The sequence below is a fragment of the Dipodomys merriami genome, unplaced genomic scaffold (genome assembly GCF_024711535.1).
Source record: "Dipodomys merriami isolate MVZ:Mamm:240054 unplaced genomic scaffold, mDipMer1.0.p SCAF_49, whole genome shotgun sequence".
Classification (NCBI taxonomy): domain Eukaryota; kingdom Metazoa; phylum Chordata; class Mammalia; order Rodentia; family Heteromyidae; genus Dipodomys; species Dipodomys merriami.
This window is the reverse complement of record NW_027206057.1, coordinates 10,696,692-10,717,570: the sequence shown is the minus strand read 5'-3', so window position 1 is coordinate 10,717,570 and position 20,879 is coordinate 10,696,692. Positions and strand designations below refer to the sequence as shown.

Here is a 20,879-nt window from a genome sequence, read left to right as displayed (position 1 = left end):
ATAGAAAGATGAGAGCCAGGTTCTGGAAACCATGGTAACTGGAGATGGACTATTGCATTTTGAACCACATTCTCCACAAAAGGCTTTTCCTTTTTCTCTCAATTTCACAGCAAACAGAAAAGGTACTGTTCTAAGCTCTCTGGCTGGGACAACATTTTCCTTATTGTGTTAAATTCAAGCAAAATAGTAAGAAATGGTAAACCATTGTAAGTGAACAAAAAATATAATCATTCATAAAACAGTCGAAAGGATTTTAGTCTGCTGTTAGTTTGTTTGTTTGTTTTCTTTTTGTCAGTCATGGGGCTTGAACTCTGAGCCTGGGCACTGTCCCTCAGCACTTCATCCCAAGGCTAGTGCTCTACCACTTGAGCCACAGTGCCACTTCTGGCTTTTTCTGTTTATTCCTCATGTGCTGAGGAATTGAACCCAGGGCCTCATGCCTTCAAGGCAAGCACTCTACAACTGAGCCACCTTCCCAGCCCAGTCTGTTGTTAGTTTTATGTAGGATTTAAAAGTAGTAGATGTTATATTACTGCCTCTTATATCTGTTGTTTTCTCCTTCTTCCTTCCTTTCCTTTCTTTTATTTATTTATTTATATTGTGAAAATACTGTACAGAGGGGTTACAATTACATGGGCAAGATAATGAGTACATTTCTTATCAAGCATTGTAGCCTCCTCCTTTGTTTCCCCTTCCCATCCCTTCCCATCCTCCCCCTGTCCCCCCACAATCCTCCCCGCCCCCCCTTTCCTTTCTTTAACTAATGGTCTTGGGGCTTGAACGCAGGGCTTGGACACTGTCTCTGAGCTTTTTTTTACTCAAGGCTAATGCTGTACCACTTGAGCTACAACTCTACTTCCAACTTGTGTGTGTGTGTGTGTGTGCTTAATTAGAGATAAGAGTGTCACAGATTTTACTTCCTAGGCTGGCTTCAAACGGTGATCCTCAGATCTCAGCCTCCTGAGTAGCTAGGATTACAGGCGTGAGCCACCAGTGCCTGGCCCATTTCTCCTTCTTTGACAATCGTACTATGTAACTTAGGCTGGCTTTAAAATCTATATATACAAGCCTCAGCCTACTATGTATATAAGTGACATGAGCCGCTATGCCTAGCCTTTTGTTTTCTTCTTCCTCTTTTTTTTTCTTTTTCTTTTTGTTAGTTGTGGGGCTTGAACTCAGGGCCTGGGTACTGTCCCTGAACCTTTTTGCCCAAGGCTAATGCTCTACCACTTTGAGCCACAGAGCCATTTCCAGTTTTCTGGTGATTAATTGGAGATAAGAGGCTCCTTGACTTCGCTGTTTGGCCTGGCTTCAAACCTTGGTCCTCAGATCTCAGCCTCCTGAGTAGCTAAGATTACCGGTGTGAGCCACTGGCACTTCCTGGGATCTTTTCTTCTTTGATCACTTTTTACTTTCCCTCTAATATTTTGCTCTCAGGAAACCATGTTACTCACATACAGTTGTTTGTAATAACTCAACACTTTGTAATACTAACAACTTGAGAAGGTTTTGGATTTAATAATGGATGAGAAAAGAAAATAAAGACTAGAAAAATCTGACGAAGCACATTCATCTTAATCTTGTCCTCCTCAGTACACATCTACTCCCCATTAATCCTATTAATGGCAGTATAGCTTGGATATAGCTTTTAATTGATCCTCTACTTTTTGATATTGTCATTTACCCTGCCTTACTGCTTATCCCCTCTCTTCTGATTCAACATCCTTTAAATGATTTCTGGGTAATCTGAATCACTTGGTATGACTTCATGACTACTTTTTTGTTTTCATGGATAAGACTTTTTCTTGTTATTCTTTTTGATAATGGGACTTGAACTCGGGCCCTGGGCACTGTCTCTGAGCTCTTTTGCTCAAGGCTAGCACTCTACCAAATTGAGCTACAGCTCCACTTCTGGTTTTCTGGTGTTAATTAGGATTACAGGTGTGACACTTTTTTTTTTTTTTTTTTTTTAATATATGTGTGGTATTGCCATTTGAATTCAGGGCTTGATACTTGTTAGGCAAGAGCTCTACAACTGAACCATGCTCCCAGACCGACAGAGACATTTCAAACACCTCCAACTCTTATGCAGTCAGTTTTGTAGGACAAAATGAACAAGTGTTGGGTCTAGAAGCAATGGATGAATTCTTAATAAGTATAATCTAGAGGCATCATACATGGTTTGTCCTAGGTCTAGCAAGGCTCTAACTGCTCTCTGTTCTTTAGCTTTCCTCCCTGCCCCTCCAGTACTTTGTAAGTTCAATAACCTGGCAAGTCAAATCAATGATAGTCAAGGGGCACAAAAAGTGAGGTCATGCCAGGCACTGGTGGCTCACGCCTATAATCCTAGCTACTCAGGAGGCTGAGATCTGAGACTCGCAGTTCAAAGTCAGCTCAGGCAGGAAAGTCCCTGAGATTTATTTCCAATTAACCACCAGAAAACCAGAAGTGGAGCTGTTTCTCAAAGTGGTAGACTGTTAGCCTTAAGCAAAAGAACTCAGAGACAATGCCTAGGCTCTGAGTTCAAGCCCCACAAACCACCAACAACAACAACAAAAAGCTATACCATGTCCTCACTCAAGGATTTAAAATCATATTGTTCCTTTGAACTACTGGGTATTAGAAATGGCTGTGAAACTCATGGCAACAATAATTCCAAATGACTTTTTAGCTTGCTACTTGTGTTTCACAGTCTCAACTACTATTTTAATACCTTTCTCATAAAAGGGTGAGTCAGGAAATACAGGAATCTAGAAATCTCATTTTTGCTGTTATGTTCACAATACAAGATAGACACTCTATGTAACCAATGCTCTCTTGTCATTGCTGATCTTCACCATATTCAAAACCTTGGATCAATATTACCTGGATTGTAGTTAGGTAGCTTGGAGACTCCAGGCCAAGTATCCTCTGTAGGGACACCCAACACCTGTATAAAATCACAGAAAAATGAAGGAAGATGAGGAAGGGAAAGAAAACTAGGTATGGAGCAGAAACAAAGATTAAAAAGGGCAGATGAACGAAGGAGGAGGACAGAGGAAGGTGTCACCAGACACCAGCTGATATACATGAGAAAGAAATTTTAGTGTTTCTGATCTTTAGTTTATTGGACAATCTCGAGCATATCCCTATGAGCCTATGCTCACTGACTGGCTTGTTATCTTGAGGCAGATTACACAGCCTGGCTGAAAGCCTTTCGCATCTGCAAATTGTCATGCGTGAGGATCCATGAGGATCAGCGTTGGCAGCTAGGGATATAGAAAAGCAGCAGTGGCTGTCCCTTCGGCCTTACATCCTGTCACCACAAGCATATTGACCGTAGAGACACTTGACAGCTTAAATCATGCCTCAGGATGACCATTCAGCTGTTCCTCCGTGTGCTCAAATTAAAAAGGATTCAGATTACTGACCTCTGGGCAGTGGAATGCTAGCAAAAAAAAAAAATCATTACGAATTTATCTCTAGTCCCTTCTACAAATTCCATCTCTTCTCTTTGTTTTCTCTGTGCTTAGCACCTTAGAATATGGTATTTGATGTTTCACTGGTGGATTGTAATGGCAACCCCCATTGACCCATGCTTTTGGTGACCAAATTGAAACTTAGTTTTTCATGAAGAAGTTATATGGAAAGAAAAATGTCTTTGAAAATAGGAAGCCAAAGCAGAGTTTGGATGGAGCTGTCACTGGGGCATTATTCTTTTAAGATAATCATAAAAGCCCGGAACCAATTACATAGGGAGTCTGTTTTATGAAATAAAGCACAAATAGCTTTCATTTCATGACTACCATATAGTGCTTCTGCACGGTGCTGAACAAAGATGTTTCAAGTTTTATGGTAGGAAGTTAATTGCCTAATAATGGCTAAATATATAATCAGTGAGGAATCTAGGATCTTAAATCGATCCATTTGCTGCCTAGGACTCTGGCTGAGAAATATGCTTCTGGAAGCCCATGAAGCTTGTCCACAAACAAAAGACATTAAAGTGCTATTTTTGTCACATATAATAATAAAATCATACCACCCAGTAAAATCTTCTTGCTTTGATCCATTCTCTAAACAAACTGGAAAGTCACTGAGAGGATTATAGGCTTTTCCTATTGACCACCCTGAGCCAGAGGGAACTCTAACAAACTAGGAATCCACTTTGAAAAACCAACGGGACTAATTCTTCTTTTGTAGGAGAGCACAGCTCATTCTGCTTTCTCAAGCTACCATCTTATGTATTTGCACAGATGTATTTGTGAATGGGTGAGTGTGAGGCATGGCTACCCATTCATTTGTTGGTTGGCAAATCCCAATGGAAAGAGAAACAAAATAATGAAAAAATAAAGGAAATAAGTATATTTTCTCTAAGGTGAAAGTTATCAAACTTGTTGGTTACTTTGTATTATGTTTAACTAATGCCAACAAAAATGGATACTAAACTTTTGGGACAGTCTTATGCTCAAAGCCTCAAGGTTAAGCTTTTAGAAATTAAACAAAATTTCAATGTATTTTTAATGGAAATTTGATGATCAGTTTCCATTTGGAAGTTATAGAATTCTTTTTCACTTCAGACAATTACTACTAAAGCTTCCCTTCCCTTTCTAAGAAACTGAAGACCAAACATTGTTGATTTAATCCCATGAGGACTCTTTCAGAACAGCTAGTGAGTTCTGTATCTTAGACCATAGTGGCTATAGAAGCTGTCCACTGCCTTTGCTGAAATGGAAACTAATGGCATTTGGACTGATAGATTTAAAATTGGAATAGTTTATTCTCAGTTTTGAACTGAGTCCAAAATTATTTGACCAAAAAAACCCAGTTAACTGCAAATTTACATTTTAAAAATTGGCCACAAATCTATTATCTATTACATAGATACCTATTACATAGATATAAATACATGTATGAGTGCACACAGAGGAGATAGATGATCAAATACTCAAGGGGAAGTGGCTCAAGTGGTAGAACATCTGCCTAGCAAACATGAGTCTCAAAGTGCAAACCTCACTAACTGTGGTTAGATGTTGGAAAATTTAGAATAGACTTATTTATTTCAAAGAAGCAATCCCTGCATAAAGTGCCATGAGACCTCAAAATAAATTTCATATTTTTATCTGTGTAGACCACATTTAGTAAAACTCAAACTCAGGAATGATTTGTAATCTGCTTAATTTTCTAGTTTAGTTCACAGGCAACAAAAGTGAACATAGACAAACGGGACTGCATAAAACTAAAAAGATTTTATACAAAAAAAATAGTAGAGTATGGAGACAACCTATGGAATATTTCCATACTATGAATCTGATAAGAAATTCATATCCAAAATTTGTAAGAAACTCTAAAGAACTGTATAGGAAGAAAATAAATCACATGGACTTCAATACAAATTTCTCAAAAGAAGATATGTAAATGAAAAAATGTTTAAAATCAGTACTATCAGAGAATTGTAGGTTAGAACAACAATTAGTTATGATTAACAGCACAGAAATATCAACTCTTTCCCATTGGAATGATCACAATAAAAAAGATGAAATGTAATTTTGTACTGTTGGTGAAAATGTATGTTAGAAAAGCCATTAAAAGAAAAAGTCTGAGTGCCAGTGGCTCATGCCTGTAATCTTAGCTACTCATGAGGATGAGATCCAAGGATCACAGTTTAAAGCCAGCTAGAATAGGAAAGTCTATAAGACTCTTATTTCCAAATAAGCATCCAAAAGCCAGAAATGAAGCTGTGGCTCAAGTGGGGCATTAACTTTGTATAAAAAAGCCCAGGGACAGCACCTAGCTCTGATTTCAGGCCCACGACCAGCCCACACAAAAATAATGAACTAACTCTCTAAGTAATAAACAAAAGAGAAAGAAAAAAAAAAAGAGAAACCAACCTGTGGGGTTAGAGGCATGGCTCAGGTGGTAGAGTGCCAGCCAATAAGTCAAAGTGTCAGATAACAAGTTTGAGTCCTGGTCTCAGACAAACAAACAAACAAACAGTGATTAAGGAAGTACGTAAGTTCTTTCAAAATGAAACTACCCTATAACCTAGAAATCCCACTACTGAGTATACACCCAAAAACATGAAGTGAGGACATAGAGGGGACATTTATAATCTTGCATTTATTGCAGCATTAGTCACAAGATATGGAACTAACAAGTATCCATCAACAAATGAATAGATAAAAATAATGTGGCACATTATCCATAATGGTATAGCATCCAGGCTTAAAAGGGAATCTTGTCATTTGTGGCAATATGGAGAACACTGTTAAGACATTATGTAAAATAAAATAAGCCAGACACAGAAGCAATGAATACTTTATGACCTCACAGGTACAGCCTAAAGAAGCTGAACTCACTGAAGTATAATAGTGGTTACCCCAGACTAAAGGAAAGGGGAGCTGGGGAAATGTTGGTTGAAGGATACAAAATTTCAGGGAGATAGGAGAAATAAGTTCAAGAGACCTGTTGAACAACAAGGTGATGATTATGTATTGCATTATTGAAAATTGCTGAGTAGATTTTAAGATGTCTTATGGGTAAGGGCAGATAAGTATGTGAAGTGATGTATATATTAATTGGCTTGGCTTGGCCAAATCCACAATGTTTATTTAAAACATTTGTTGGTGCTAGAAAATAGCTCAGTGGAATAGCAGTACATGAGGCATATATGAGGCCAGAGGGTCCAACCCCAGTACTACAAAAATGAATGAATAGTTAATTTAAATTTAGAAACCCACGTCATGATAAATATGTATACATTTGTCAATTGCTAAATAAAGAAATCAGTCCATATGGATATACTTCCTAAAGAAATGTCAAGGTCATCAAATGTAATGTCAGTGGTTTGTTGGTCACTGCTGGAATTCTATTACTTGAACCACACCTCCAGCCCAATGTTAATGCTTTTGTAAAACATCACATGAAATGTTTTTTCCTATGGCATTTTTGCTATAACCTTATTTATATGTGTTTGGCTGGGTTGAAAAATTATTTCCTATGAAGATTATACATTGAGCTGGGCACTGATTGCTTACGCCTGTAATTTTAGCTACTCAGGAAGCTGAGATCTGAGAACCACTATTTAAAACCAGACCAGAAAATAAGGTCTGTGAGACTCTTACCTGTAATTAAACATACACATGCACGCACACACACACACACACACACACACACACACACACACACACACACACACACACACACACACACAGCCAAAAGTGGAGCTTAGCCTTGAACACAAAAGCTCAAGGATACTATCCTAGCCCTAAGTTCAAGTCCCAGGACTAGCACCAGAAAAAAATGACAAATGAATCCAAAGTTCTATAGTCCCTTCTTAGCTGTTTCTTTCCTCATGCACTTCCCACCTGGCCCAAATTTTTGTAAGGTCCGCTCCTGGATGGCCAGCAGACTCCACCCTCCTGAGCAGCAAAGTCTCCACCCAATACCTGCGTTACCTAGGCAACTGGGACACCTGGAAGAGGTCACATCTGCATCCACTGAGGCCACATCTGAATTTGATGTGGCCACACCCTTCTCTGCCCATACCCTAGATAAAGCCTAGCATAGGCCCAGATGCTCTCTCGCTGCTCTTTTCTAGCTCTCTCTGCTCTCTCTGATCTTTTCTAGCTCTTTCCTCTCTCTTTCCTTGCTTTCCCAGCTCTCTCTCTTTCCTAGGCCTTTCCCAGCCACGTGCAGTGCCAACCTTGCCTGGTCCCAGCAGGTCTACTGAATAAACCTACCCCTTACCTGAATACCACGTGCGTGCTGCAGTTCTTACTCAGCTACCTCTTTTTAAAAACCTAACAATTTTGATCATATTTACATGTGGAGATCAAAGTGAAATATATTATTATTATTGTGTTGTTGTTGTTGTTGTTATTTAGCACTTATTTTCAGCCAGGCACTGTAGTAGGAAAAAATAAGTCTAATCTAATTGAGATGCAGTGGTGTAAACAACAATAATGGTATTCAATGTGGTGATTTTCCTCATGGTTTCCCCAGAACTACAGATGCTGGAACAAAACTGCTAGACAGAAGTATAAGAAAATATGACTTTTAGAAATGACAAAATAATGGCATTTGCAGGGAAATGGATGGAGCTAGAAGGAATCATGTTGAGCGAGGTAAGCCAAGAACGAAGAGACAAACAGTACATAGTCTCCCTGATAAGTGGATGATAAATCCAAAATGTTAGGTGATATGACAAAACTAACAGGACTTAAGAAACAAAGAACTCCTACTCATCTGGTTGAACCACTACCAAATATCCCCATGCTGCTGATCACATATATGGTATATAACATATGAGCACCGTTATATATTACAGACTGTGATAGACAATTTGCTCCAGGAAAGTTAGAATGAACTTGTGACTTTAAATGAGCATCATTATTCCACAATACTGTGAATTTCCGGAAATTAAGTAATCCCTTAATCACAATCAAAAAAAAAAAAAAAAGAACCTTGGGGAAGGGAGGGAGGGAGGGGATGGTAGGGGGAAAACAATGGAGGGGGTAACAATGTTCAAGAGGAAGTGTACTCATTACCTCACTCATGTAACTGTAACCCTCTGTATAGTATCTTTACAATAAAAAAATTAAAAAAAAAAAAGAAAATATGACTTAATGAATCTGACCTCCTAGCACCCAAAATGCTTAGCTAAGTAATCTAGAACTATCTCCTTGAAGCACAGGTTGAAACTTGAGAAATAACTAAGGGAAATAAACCTAATAAACAGAGGACAAGATTTAAAAAGACTGAAGCCAGAATGTTCTTTTTTTGTATTTTGTTTAAAAAACTCACAACTTCATAGAATGAGAGAATCAAACACAATTTAAGACTCTGAGACCTTAGAAGGTTGGCTATAGTCTTGGTTTACCAGAACTGTGTTCAAAACCCATGAGTTCTGACACCAGACCAGTGTTATTTCTCATCTGTTTACTTATGTTTAATTTGAGATGAGCTGTCATGAATATTAACAATAAAACCACTTGGGTTTACTGAAGTGTGATAGACACAACATGATTTCCTGGTAGGACTTGTTGGACTGATTTGTTAAGACAGATTCACTCTTTTTTTTTTTTTTTAGAAGTTTATGTCCAGCTCCAAATCTGACATGTTTTACTTACTAAATCACATAGTTCATTCTTCAAGGGGCCAGGGCTGGTCACCAGTGTTAGCTTACAACTTGAACTAATAACTCGAGTGGCATTGTTCCAGGAAACATCTAGTCTATTCTTTCTATTCTATGATGGCTGGGACAAAAAGACAAGTTTCATGTGATTCCATGGACAGGAGTACCTAGAATAAGCAAATTCATACAGATAAAAAAGTAGCTGCGTCCTAGGGACTGAAGGGACATGGTGCGTGGAAGCTAGTGTTTAATGGTTGAGGTAATGCAAAGGTGCTGGATGTAATGTGTTACAATGTGCAAGCACCTTGTGAGATGAACTGTGCACTTGAAAGAGCATGTGGATGAGTGTGGTAATTACTTCTTTTACACTAACATGAGAAGTCTCTGTCTCCGCAGAGTTCAAGGTACACTTGGTGTTTTATCTTCAGTTGGGAAGGATCCAGGGCCAACTATATGGTTGAATTAGAGTTGAGGGTGATAAGGCAGGTGGGACTGGAAGAGACTGCCCCAGGAAGTTGAGACAATAATGATAGAAAACAGCAGCCTGGGTGGTTATCAGTGGGTAGCTTCCTAGGCTGCGTTGGCACAGCAAAGGTTTTCCTAACTACTAAGAGCTAAGGTACTTAGTTCTCCTGTGGCCAACCTCGGTTTCTACAACCTTAATATATAGTTCAGGATCTCAAAGCAGATGGACCGCTTCATTTGTCTCTAAGACAATTTGGGTTCAAAGTGTGAAATGTAGATGGAAGTTTTTCTCTTACCTCCCAGATCTTCTCCAGCTGTTCAAGGATGTTGGAAACCCCAGGAAACAAAGGTTGACCCTGCAACATTTCAATAAAGATGCAGCCTGCACCCCTAGCAGAGGAAATAAGAGTTGTCAAGGCAGCCAGATACTTCAAACTGAACAATTAGGGTGTCTCCTTCTAAGAAATATTCTGGGGTCAGTAAAATAAGAGCTACCTGCTTTTGAAAATCTTGGGCAAAAAAAATCCTTTGTCAAACAAAAGAACAATTTCAAGATTTTTGTTAAAATGAACAAAACCAGAGTTGGGAGCACACTTTAGTTATCAAAACTTTCAGGTCATTCAAGCTTCCTAGCTCTCCATTTTAGGAGAGAGAGGGGAGTATGCACTTTGCATATCCTTTCAATCTAATGTGTACTTACTATAAAAAAAAATCTGGTTGATGTGTCATATACCTATAATCCCAGCCTTCCAGCAGCTAAGGCAAAGGAATCACCAATTCAAGACTGGCTTGGCTCTATAGTGAGACCCTGTTGAAAGCAAGCAAGCAAGAGAGAGAGATATAGAGAAAGAAACAGACAGAAACAGAGATAGAGTGTGGGAAGGAAGGAGGGAAGTTCTAGGAAGGCAGGAAGGAAGGAGGGAGAGAGAAAGGAAGAGAAAGAAAGAGAGAAAAGGAAGGAAGAAGGGAAGGAAGGAAGAGAAAGAATAGGAAGGAAGGTGAGAAGGAAGAAAGGAAGGAAGAAGGAAAGGAAAGAAAGAACAAAGAAAAGAGGAAGGGAAGGAGAGAAAGAAGAAAGAAAGGAAAGAAAGAAGAAAAATTTTTTCAGTCCCCTTCCTCCCACACATGGCAAGTTAAATTATGACAGGATCAGTGTTTTTTTTTTAACTTATTAAAAGAGCTGTTATAAACTCAATTATAGATTTTTATCATACTATTACATGTAAAATAAAAGGAATATCAAATAAAATAAATTGGCTTCAATATTCCAACATTTTACTTTTGGTACTCAAAACTTGATTGAGACTCTTTGATGTCTGTGTTTACCCACACTGTCATCCTCTGTATTAAAAGGTTGGTGATACAGCATTTCTTAAAATAAATCATAAAAGAACCAAGAGTCATAGAGCTGGGCTTCTAAAGTGGCTTTTGCAATTACATAGTTAGCTTACTTTTGACTCCTGTTTAAAGAATGTTGCTAAACATGTCCGATTCACTCCTCCATAGCCATTTGGTTCATAGGGGTATAAAAGGACAAAAAAAAAAAACTCTCTTGCTTGCAGGGTTTTCTTCCAAGTCACTGACACCCACTCTGCAAGTTTTGATGCTGGCTCTTTTGATGTTCACACTTGTGCAACCATGCTCTAGTTCCAACTGCAGCTTGGCTGCCTGCTTTCACTGTAGGCTGCTGATAATTATAAAATGTACCCCAACTTAGCAGGAAATGTGCAACTTAAAGTAGATTAAACAGAGAAAAATATCTGGTCAAACTGGAGGATAATTCCTGAGGGGCAGGAAGGAATGAGAAGTATTTTGTTAACAATGCATGCATATTTTTATGTCATATGTGTACTACAAATACATCAGATGACTGATGGCAGAAATTATCCCTGCAGTTCAATATTCTTAGTTTTTTTAAAAATTAGTTTTATGTGTTCAGCATAATGTATAATTTTGCAGACTTCATCATTTTGCCATTCTTTTATGGCATAATAAAAGAAGGACAGTTAGTGAAACATTTCATTACAGGTGATCATACTTAAAGATGTATTATCAAGTTCATTTATAATATAGTTTTTTAAACATTACTTATGTTTATTACATATGATAAGTGTTTTTCCATCTAACTATAAACACTTTCTATTTAATTTACTTTCATTAATTATATAGCAAGAAACAGATTAGGGGGAGAGTACTGGGGCTTGTACTCTTTTTGCTTGGCTTTTTCACTCAAGGCTGGTGTTCCACTATTTGAACTACATTTTCACTTACAGATTTAAAAAAAATTTTTTTTTTTGGCATGTATTAGAGATTGAACCCAGGATGTTGCTCTTGCTAGGCTAGTGCTCTACCACTTGAGCCACACTCTCAAGTATTAAACTTCCTTTGTCTAACAAATCTAGAATATAAGGTTATTCATATATACATGTGTGTGAATATATATGTGTGCATAGTGTGTGTCTATGCTTATAGAACTCTTACAGGACAGACAAAATTCCAACATCCATAAGTAAAAAACTCATTGGGTGCCAATGAGTACTATAGAGTACCATGGTTACTATAAGTACATGGTTACTATAAGTAACCATTATTATTTGAAAACTATACATTTTTCTGCTTCTACATTTGCTTCTCAAAGCTGTTTTAGTTTTTATTTACTTCTTAAACTTAAGAATACAAGTCATGCGGCCTACTCTGTTTTGCCCACTCCATGCTGGCCTTAAGCAAATATTATAAATATTCTGAACATTCAGGTCCAGACAGGGAATCGGCTCCTATTTCCTTTTATTCTGCTGTTTTGTTCTTAAGTCTTCATTCCCCTGGCTCTTCCTACCTTCTGTATCCTTCCCTTCTCAGTGGATTTCTGGTCTGTGGAGACGCCCTTGGGGCAGCCCATGTAGATAAAGGGAAACTTCACACGAAGGGGAAAAAAGGACCAAGAGGCATCAAACAGCAAATTCTTCCAGAAGGAATGGTTGTACTGGGTCATTTTATTGCCCCAAATGTGGTCCTTTCGTCAAGTCAGAGGAAACAGCTTACTTGTGGTCTACTTTTTTCTGGTTATCTTGCTAACTTCCCTCTATTCTAAACATGAACAAATTCTTCCATAAGACAAAATCCTTAGGCAATGGCTAGTAAGGAGGGTGACATTGCAGGGGTTTTAAGTTTCTCAGAGGTGCAAGGAGCACATGAAAATTGTGGTGGTAGAAATGAATCCGAATCAGAATTTTTTTTTTGCCATTGAAGTTAATTCAGAATTGCATACTATATGGCAGTGACAGAATATTTCCATTTGCTTCCCCTAGACCACATTTTACATCCGAACATTTATATAGAGAAGCCTGATAGTAAACAATTAGACAGAGACAACTTTCTATAGTCTCTAAACCAGCAGCTGCCTGACATCTGTTCTAAAATAAATTCTTCAAGGCCCAATATATAAGACTGAGCCCTTAAAACATTATGCTAAATGAAGTAATCCATCTACACGAGCTACTAGGACAACCATAGAGACAGACAGATGGAAGTTAAGACAATAAAAAGTAGAACAGTGCCTAAGAGGTGCTTTGGGGAGGGGTGGAGAAGGACTGTTTATTAGCTACAGCTTCACTTTCAGGTGATGAAGGGTTCGGTGGATGGACAATGGTGCAGCTCATATACACATTTGGGTTGTACAAAGTACCACTGAATTATATACTTGAAAATGACTAAGCTTGGTACACTTCATGCCATTATATTTTAGCATAACACAGAAAAGGAAAACATCACCACCAACATGGAGAATTTTCCTCTCTAAAGTCTTTAATGGACTCCTTTAAAGTCTGGAAAGGACAAAGAGAAAAAAGAGGAAATGTGGGGAGCCGAGAGAACATTGATGACTTGCACTGAAATAATCAATATGGCCTAATTTTGCTTTTCTCATAATTAACCAGTACCAGGCTCCTTTGCTCTGGCCCCCTACTGACACTGCACCACCAGGCCTCATTGTCAATGAGAGGCCCTTGCCTGGCAGGCTATAATTGCTTTCTTTAACACAAAGGCACTAATACTTAGCTGAAGCTTACTTGCTGTCATCTATCTCCTAAAAAGGCATTCAGCAACCCTCCTATTGGGTTACACAACCTAGCAGAATAGGAATTGTTTTCACTTTTTTTTATTCTTTTTCAGTTGGAAATCTCTCTACTCACTGCCTCTTTTAAGACTCTGAAAAGAAAAAATGAGGGAGAAGAGATTTCAATGTAAACATCCACATTCTAGCAATTACTTTGAGAGTGAACAAATGTAGTAAACTCGCTGGAAGATGCCTATTGTTCTACTTCTACATTACTTTTTTAGTGTTATTAGGCAATAATGATGGTATGAATTTGAATAATGGCAATAAAATGTGTAGTTGAATTTTTATAAGTGGCATCCTTATTCATGGTAAAATTCAGGGAATACTAATCAATGGTATAATGTTCATTTTCGTGTATGCAGTAAAAAAGGGTATGAGTTACATGTTTTCAGGGAGACTTAAAGAGCTGGTAGAGGAGTTGAGGAAATTACCCAGTATGCAGCACAGAAGGTGCAGGAGATGGAATGTATGAAAGAGAGAATAAAAGATAGGACTACTAGACTACAGTTCAATAATTTTGTTCTTTAGAGCTCTAGAAAGACAGAAATAGAGACAATGGAATACAGCCAAATTTTTTTAAAGTTGCTGATGAAAGGCATGAATTCCTAAATTGAAGAAGCATTCTAGACTGATCAAAATTCCACAATAGCCTCATCATAGTGAAGACTGCATAGTAAGAAGGGAAAAGAAAGAATTCTTAACATGCAGAGAAAATGAGAGCTCACTTGCATAAGGAAGGCTCTAAAGCTAAAAGTGAACTTTCGACAGCAACCATGGCAGACAATTGTATCTTCAAAATTGGGAATTAATTCTATCTTCAAAATTTTGAGAGAAAACAACTGTCAGTCTAGAATTACATCCCAGAAGAATTGCCTTCCAACAATGAGAGTTAATCTTCACATAAACTAAAGCCAAGTAGGCCACCAACAGGCCCACACTAAGAAAAATTCTAACCTCAGAAAAATGGAAAGCTACTCCAAAAGTAAGATCTATGGTGCATAAAGAACTCATGAACAGGGCTGGGAAGGTGGCTCAGTGGTAGAGCGCTTGCCTTGCATGCTCAAAGCCCTGGGTTTGATTCCTCAGCACCACATAAGCAAAAAGAAAAAAGCTGGAAGTGGCGCTGTGGCTCAAGTGGTAGAGCGCTAGCCTTGAGCTGAAGAGCTGAGGGACAGTGCCCAGGCCCAGAGTTCAGGCCCAATGACCAGACCTCCCCCCCCAAAAAAAAGAAAAAAAAAAGAACTCATGAACAGCTTCAATTTTATTTGTATTTAATGAATTTAATAAAAAAAACAGCTTCTATATTAGTAAAGTAACTCACTGTGTGTATATGTAGGCAAGAGTTCTACCACTGAGTTCCCAGACTGCAAATCATATTTTGGAACAATTTTCTTTTTTAGTGCTGGTGATAAAACACGGAGCCTCAAACATGCTAGGCAAGTGCTCTATTTCCTAGCTACATCTCCAGGTCTGAAGTAATTTTAAACTTACAAAAAAGTAACTCTTATATCCTTCCAACAGATACTCCATTGCCAAAGATGTTTCACTTCCATTTTAGTTTATCCATCCATCCATCTACCCATCCATCTGTAATCTATCATCTACTTATCAGTCCATCCCTCCATCCTATCTATCTATCTATCTATCTATCTATCTATCTATCTATCTATCTATCTATCTATCTATCTATCTATCTTCCTTGAAGTATCAAAGAGCAACTTGTGACTCCTAAATACTTTTAGGTATTTGCTAAGAACAAAAGCATTCTCTTCTATAACAAATAATAATTATTTTAAAAATCAAGAAATTAAACATCAATCCAATAGCAGATGTTTAAATTTCACTCCTTCATAGCTCCTTTACCTGTAAGATCCAATCTAGTGCACTTAGTTGACATGACAGGTGTCTCCTTTAATCTGGAATTTTTTTTTTGGTCTTTCTTTGCTTTTTAAATATCTTTCATCATGCTGGGTATTGGTGGCACGTGTCTGTAATCCTAGCTACTCACGAGGCTGAGATCTGAGGGTCGAGGTTTAAAGCCAGCCCACTCAGGAAAGTTCATGAGATTCTTATCTTCAATTAACCACCAGAAAACCAGAAATGGTGTTGTTGCTCAAAGTGGTAGAGCCCTAGCCTTGACCACAAAATAGAAGCTCAGAGTCAGTGCCCAGGCCCAGAGTTCAAGCTGTTGGACCAGCAAAAATAAAAATAAAAATAAATCAAGATTTGGTGGTAGACCAACACTAGGAAAATTACACCAATACATTTCTTTTAAAAATGCACCCATTGAAAGCAATGATTGACAAATAGGACTGTATAAAATAAAGAGTTTCTTCACAGAAAAAGGAACTATCACCGTGAATGGGAGAAAATACTCACCAGCTATTCAACAGATAAAGGGTTAATATCCAGATTACACAAAGATTAAAAGAAAGGCAGCAAGACAACAAATAATCCAATTAAATGGGCAAGTGAACTGAACAGACAGTTCTCCCAGGAAGAAATACAAATGGCTAATAGATCCATGAAGAAAAATAAAGGAAATGCAAGTTAAAACCACACAAAGATTCCATCTCATTCCAGTCTGAATGGCAGCTATCAAGAAAACAAAAACAACAAATGTAGGTGAGGATATTGAAGGAGGAGTTGTTGGTGTGAATATAAACTAGTGTAACCACTATAGAAATCAGTATTGAGATTCCTCAAAAGACTAAAAATAGGCCTTCCTTATGACCCTACCATACCCTATTAAGTGTATCTCCAAAGAAAAATAATACCAGCATTATTGTAGCATTGTTCACAAATAGCTAAAAGTTGACATCATCTAAGATGCTTAACAACAGAAGAATAGATAAAGATGTGTGTGTGTGTGTGTGTGTGTGTGTGTGTGTGTGTGTGTGTGTGTGTGTGTTTGTATGGGCAAAGATGTATGTATAGATACACACATCTTTATTTATATATGTATATATATCACATCTTTATTTATAGTATATATTATGTAATGAAATATATAATGGGGCGAGATGGGAGGGCAGGGATGATAAGGGGAAACAAAAGAGGAGGCAACAATGCTTGATAAGAAATGTACTCATTACCTTGCTCATGTAATTGTAACCGCTCTGAATGGTATTTTCACAACAAAAAACTTATTAATAAAAAAGAATAAATGAGATGTAGAACTAAAAAAAAGAAATATATAATGGAATATTACACCGACATAAAAGTGAAATCATATCATTTGTGGGAAAAAATGGATGAAATTGGAGAGCATCATGTTGAGCAAGACAAGCCCAAAAACAAAATATTGTATGTTTTCACTCATATGTGGAAGCTAGACCTACAAGACATATTCATGGGCATGTACATATGATATATTCACATATATAATTATATATATGGAAAAACATAGAACATGAATCTAACTAAGGGACTACTTTGGAGGAGAAGGGAACAAAATAGAAGATGAAATCTGTTGAAATAGTTTTAGAAAGGGGGAAAAAAGAGTAATGAGAGAGGCCTGATTAGACTATAATAGTCATGTGTGAAAATATAACAGTGAAATCTACTCCCCTTCCAACACCTCCTTTATACATGAAAGCTAAATAAAAAGCACCATTGGGTTGGGTGCTGGTGGCTCACACCTGTAATCCTATTACTCAGGAGTCTGAGATCCAGATGATCAGTTTGAAACCAATCCAGAAAAATGTTCACAAGACTCTGTCTCCAAAATAACCAGCATAAAACTTGACAGGAGGTATGGTTCAAATGGTAGAACACCAAACAAGCAAGCATGAAGCTCCAAGATCAATCCCGAAACTGGCAAAAAAAAAAGGAGGATACTATAGAGATGCCGAGTACTGGGCTTTGAACTCAGAGCCTGATGCTCTCACTTAGCTCTTTGACTCAGGCTGACACTTCATTTCTTGAGCCATACTTCTACTTTCAGATTTTTGCTGATTAATTGGAGATAAGGGTCTATAGGATTTGTTTGCCTGGGCTGACTTTGAATTAAGAACTTTGGCCAGGTACCAGTGGCTTACACTTGTAATCACAATTGCTTAAGAGGATGAAATCTAAAAAACAAAACAACAACAACAAAAAACTATTATAAGGTGATGCACAAAGAGATTACAGTTCTATGTGACAGGTAATGGGTACATTTCTTTTTTTTTTTTTTTTTGGGTCCGGTTGTGGGACCTGAACTCTGGGCCTGGGCGCTGTCCCTCAGCTCTTCAGCTCGAGGCTAGTGCTCTACCACTTGAGCCACAGCACCACTTCCGGCTTTTTTCTTTTTTTGCTTATGTGGTGCTGAGGAATCGAACCCAGGGCCTCAGGCATGCAAGGCAAGTGCTCTACTACTGAGCCACCTTCCCAGCCCCATGAGTACATTTCTTTTAGGACAGTGTCACCCTTCAAGAGGCTGAAATCTTGGTAACAGTTTGAGGCTAGCCCAAGAAGAAAAGTTTGTTAGACTCTATTTCTAACATAACCAGTGGAAAGCATGGCTGGATACATGGTTCAAGTGGTAGAGTTCTGGCCTAGCAAGCATAATGTCCTAAGTTCAAACCCCAATATAACCAAAACAACAACAACAACAAAACTTTGTCTAAAAGCATAACATCAAGCTGGTTCATTGGCTATGACTGCAATCTTTACTACTTAGTAACCTGAGACCTGAAGGATTGTGGTTTGAAGCCAACCAGGACAGAAAAGTATATAAGACTCCATTTTAACGTAATTGGCAAAATGTTGAATTGGATGTGTGGCTTAAGTGGTAGAGCATCAGCCATGAGCAAGAAAGCTGACCAAGAGTACAAGTTCCTGAGTTCAGTCCTGGCATTAGCACATATACACAAGAAAACTATAACATTGAGATATGAAAACATAAGCCCTGAATCGAGAGAGACTACTTATAACACTTATAAATGAAAAATAGATTAGTATCTAGAATCTATGAAGACCTATAAGTCAATAACAAAGGAAGGGATTCAGAGTCAGGCCAACAGAAAACAAACCATATGAATAAGTAGATCATAGGAAAAAAACCCACAATGAACAGATGTCCAATCTTACTAGTTATTAGGGAAATGCAAATTTAAATCACAGCATGCTATCATTCTATACATTTGATTAGCAAAAATGAAGGATTAGCCAGGCATTGGTGCTCACGCCTATAATCCTAGCTACTCAGGAGGCTGAGATCCTAGGATCATGGTTCAAAGCCAGCCCAGGCAGGAAAGTCCATGAGAATCTTATCTCCAATGAAAACCACCAGAAAACTGGAAGTGGCGCTGTGGCTCAAGTGGTAGAGCGCTCTTGTTGAGCTGAAGAACTGAGGGACAGTGCCCAGGTCCAGAGTGCAAGCCCCATAACTGACCCCCCCAAAAAAAGAACTATAATACTACAAATTTGGTGTAGATATGGACAAGGTATATCCTTTGCCTATACTGCTGGTATATCAACTGTTACAACCATTGTGGAAAACCAACTGGCACTGTTTTATAAAATTGAATATTGACATGCCTTTGTTGTATATAGCACAGTTATCTCTAGAGCATTCCTTAAATATAAACATCATTCTGTCCAAAGTAACAGAAACAAAACAGAAAAACAGAAATGTTTGTCATCAGGAAATAAGTTGTAGGTATACAGATCGACATGGATGAATCTTAGAAAGATAGTACATGAAATAAAGACAAATCTCGGAGTATCAAACAATGTAATATCATGTTTACAAATGCTCAAAACAGTTTAAATTAATATTTATTTTATTTTGTTTTATTTTGTGCCAGTCCTGGGGCTTGAATACAGGGTCTGAATGCTATCCCTGAGCTTTTTTTTTCCCCCCAAGGCTAGCACTCTACTACTCTGCCACTTCTGGTTTTGTGGTTAATTGGACATAAGAGTCTCAGGAACTTTCCTGCCTGGGTTGGAACCATGATTCTCAGATCTCAGCCTCCTGAATTAGGATTATAGGCATGATGTACCAGTGCTGGGCTAAAAATAATATTTTAAAGAATGCAAATTAATGCAAAACTACTATTTTAAAGTAAGGAAATAAAGAACAAAAGGGAAATAAACCCAAATTTAAGTAAAAGCCACCCCCCCCCCCACCAATGGAGGGCAGGTTGATGGGGAAGGCATGTCAGCTGGTGCTGATTATATCCCGGTGGTTACAGTGGTAGGGGGTCAGGGGGTTCACCATATTATGCTTCTTAATCTATACCAGCTCTTTCAGTTTTGACACCACTGACATTTTGTGCTGGAGAAGTCTTTGCTTGGGAGCTGTCTTTCACATTACAAGATGTTGAACAGCATCCCTTATCTCTCTCTCCAGTAGAGTGTCAGCGACACTCCCTCCTGCCCCTCAGCCATGACAATGAAAAATGTCTCCAGACATTGCAAAATGTCCCCTGGGGAGCAAAACTGCCCCTGGTTGAGAATCATGGATCTACCTACATATTATATATGTGCTTGAACATTTGAAATATTCTGCAATAAAACAATGTTCAAAATTGATGGGTAGAAGTTTCACTCTGTCAGTGAAACACAACCAGGAAGACATCATTAAGAGCTGAGCCTCCCTGAGTCTGCTGAAAGCCTTTGATGTGAGCCCGCAGAGCTGGGAGAGCTGACAGCTTCAGGGGTTTTGACTAGCAGGTGATATTTCTAGAAATGATATCTAGTACCAGAAACCTATGACTCATAAACACTGGAGGAACATTTTTGCAACCTTTCTCAATTCTTTACAAAATCTAAAAGCTTAGGTTTGCCTTTCAGGGCCCTGTTTAATTCTTTTTTTTTTAAAGGAAAAAATCTATTATTGACTGATTGATTGATTGATTGATTGATTCATTGTGTGTGTGTGTCTGTATGTGTGTGTCGGTATGTGTGTTTGTGTGGTGGAGAGAGAGTCCTGGGACTCAGGACCTAGCACTGTCCCTGAGCCTTTTTTTTTTTTTTTTTTTTTTTTGCTAAACATTAACATCCAACCACTTGAGCCACAGCTCCACTTCCAGCTTTTTGAATAGTTAATTTGAATGAGAGGCTTTCCTGCTTGGGCTGGTTTTGAAGCATGATCCTCAAATCTCAGCCTCCCGAGTAGCTAAGATTACACATGAGCCACTACCTCATTATGGCTCATTTTTAAAAAATGAGTCCATGTTTAAATTCCTTCTAAAGCCTTAA

At 38.2% G+C, this 20,879-nt stretch overlaps 1 protein-coding gene across 1 annotated transcript in view; it reads right to left on the bottom strand.

The window, feature by feature from the left end:
- Positions 1-20,879, bottom strand: part of Cdk15 (cyclin dependent kinase 15) — an 87,572-nt gene that overhangs the window by 37,940 nt on the left and 28,753 nt on the right. Inside the window, exons 9-10 of the mRNA XM_069995854.1 lie at positions 9,874-9,967; positions 2,866-2,929 (exon numbers count right to left, since the gene is read on the bottom strand). Of these exons, the coding sequence (XP_069851955.1) occupies positions 2,866-2,929; positions 9,874-9,967 (158 nt within the window). The remainder of the gene's footprint in view (positions 1-2,865; positions 2,930-9,873; positions 9,968-20,879) is intronic.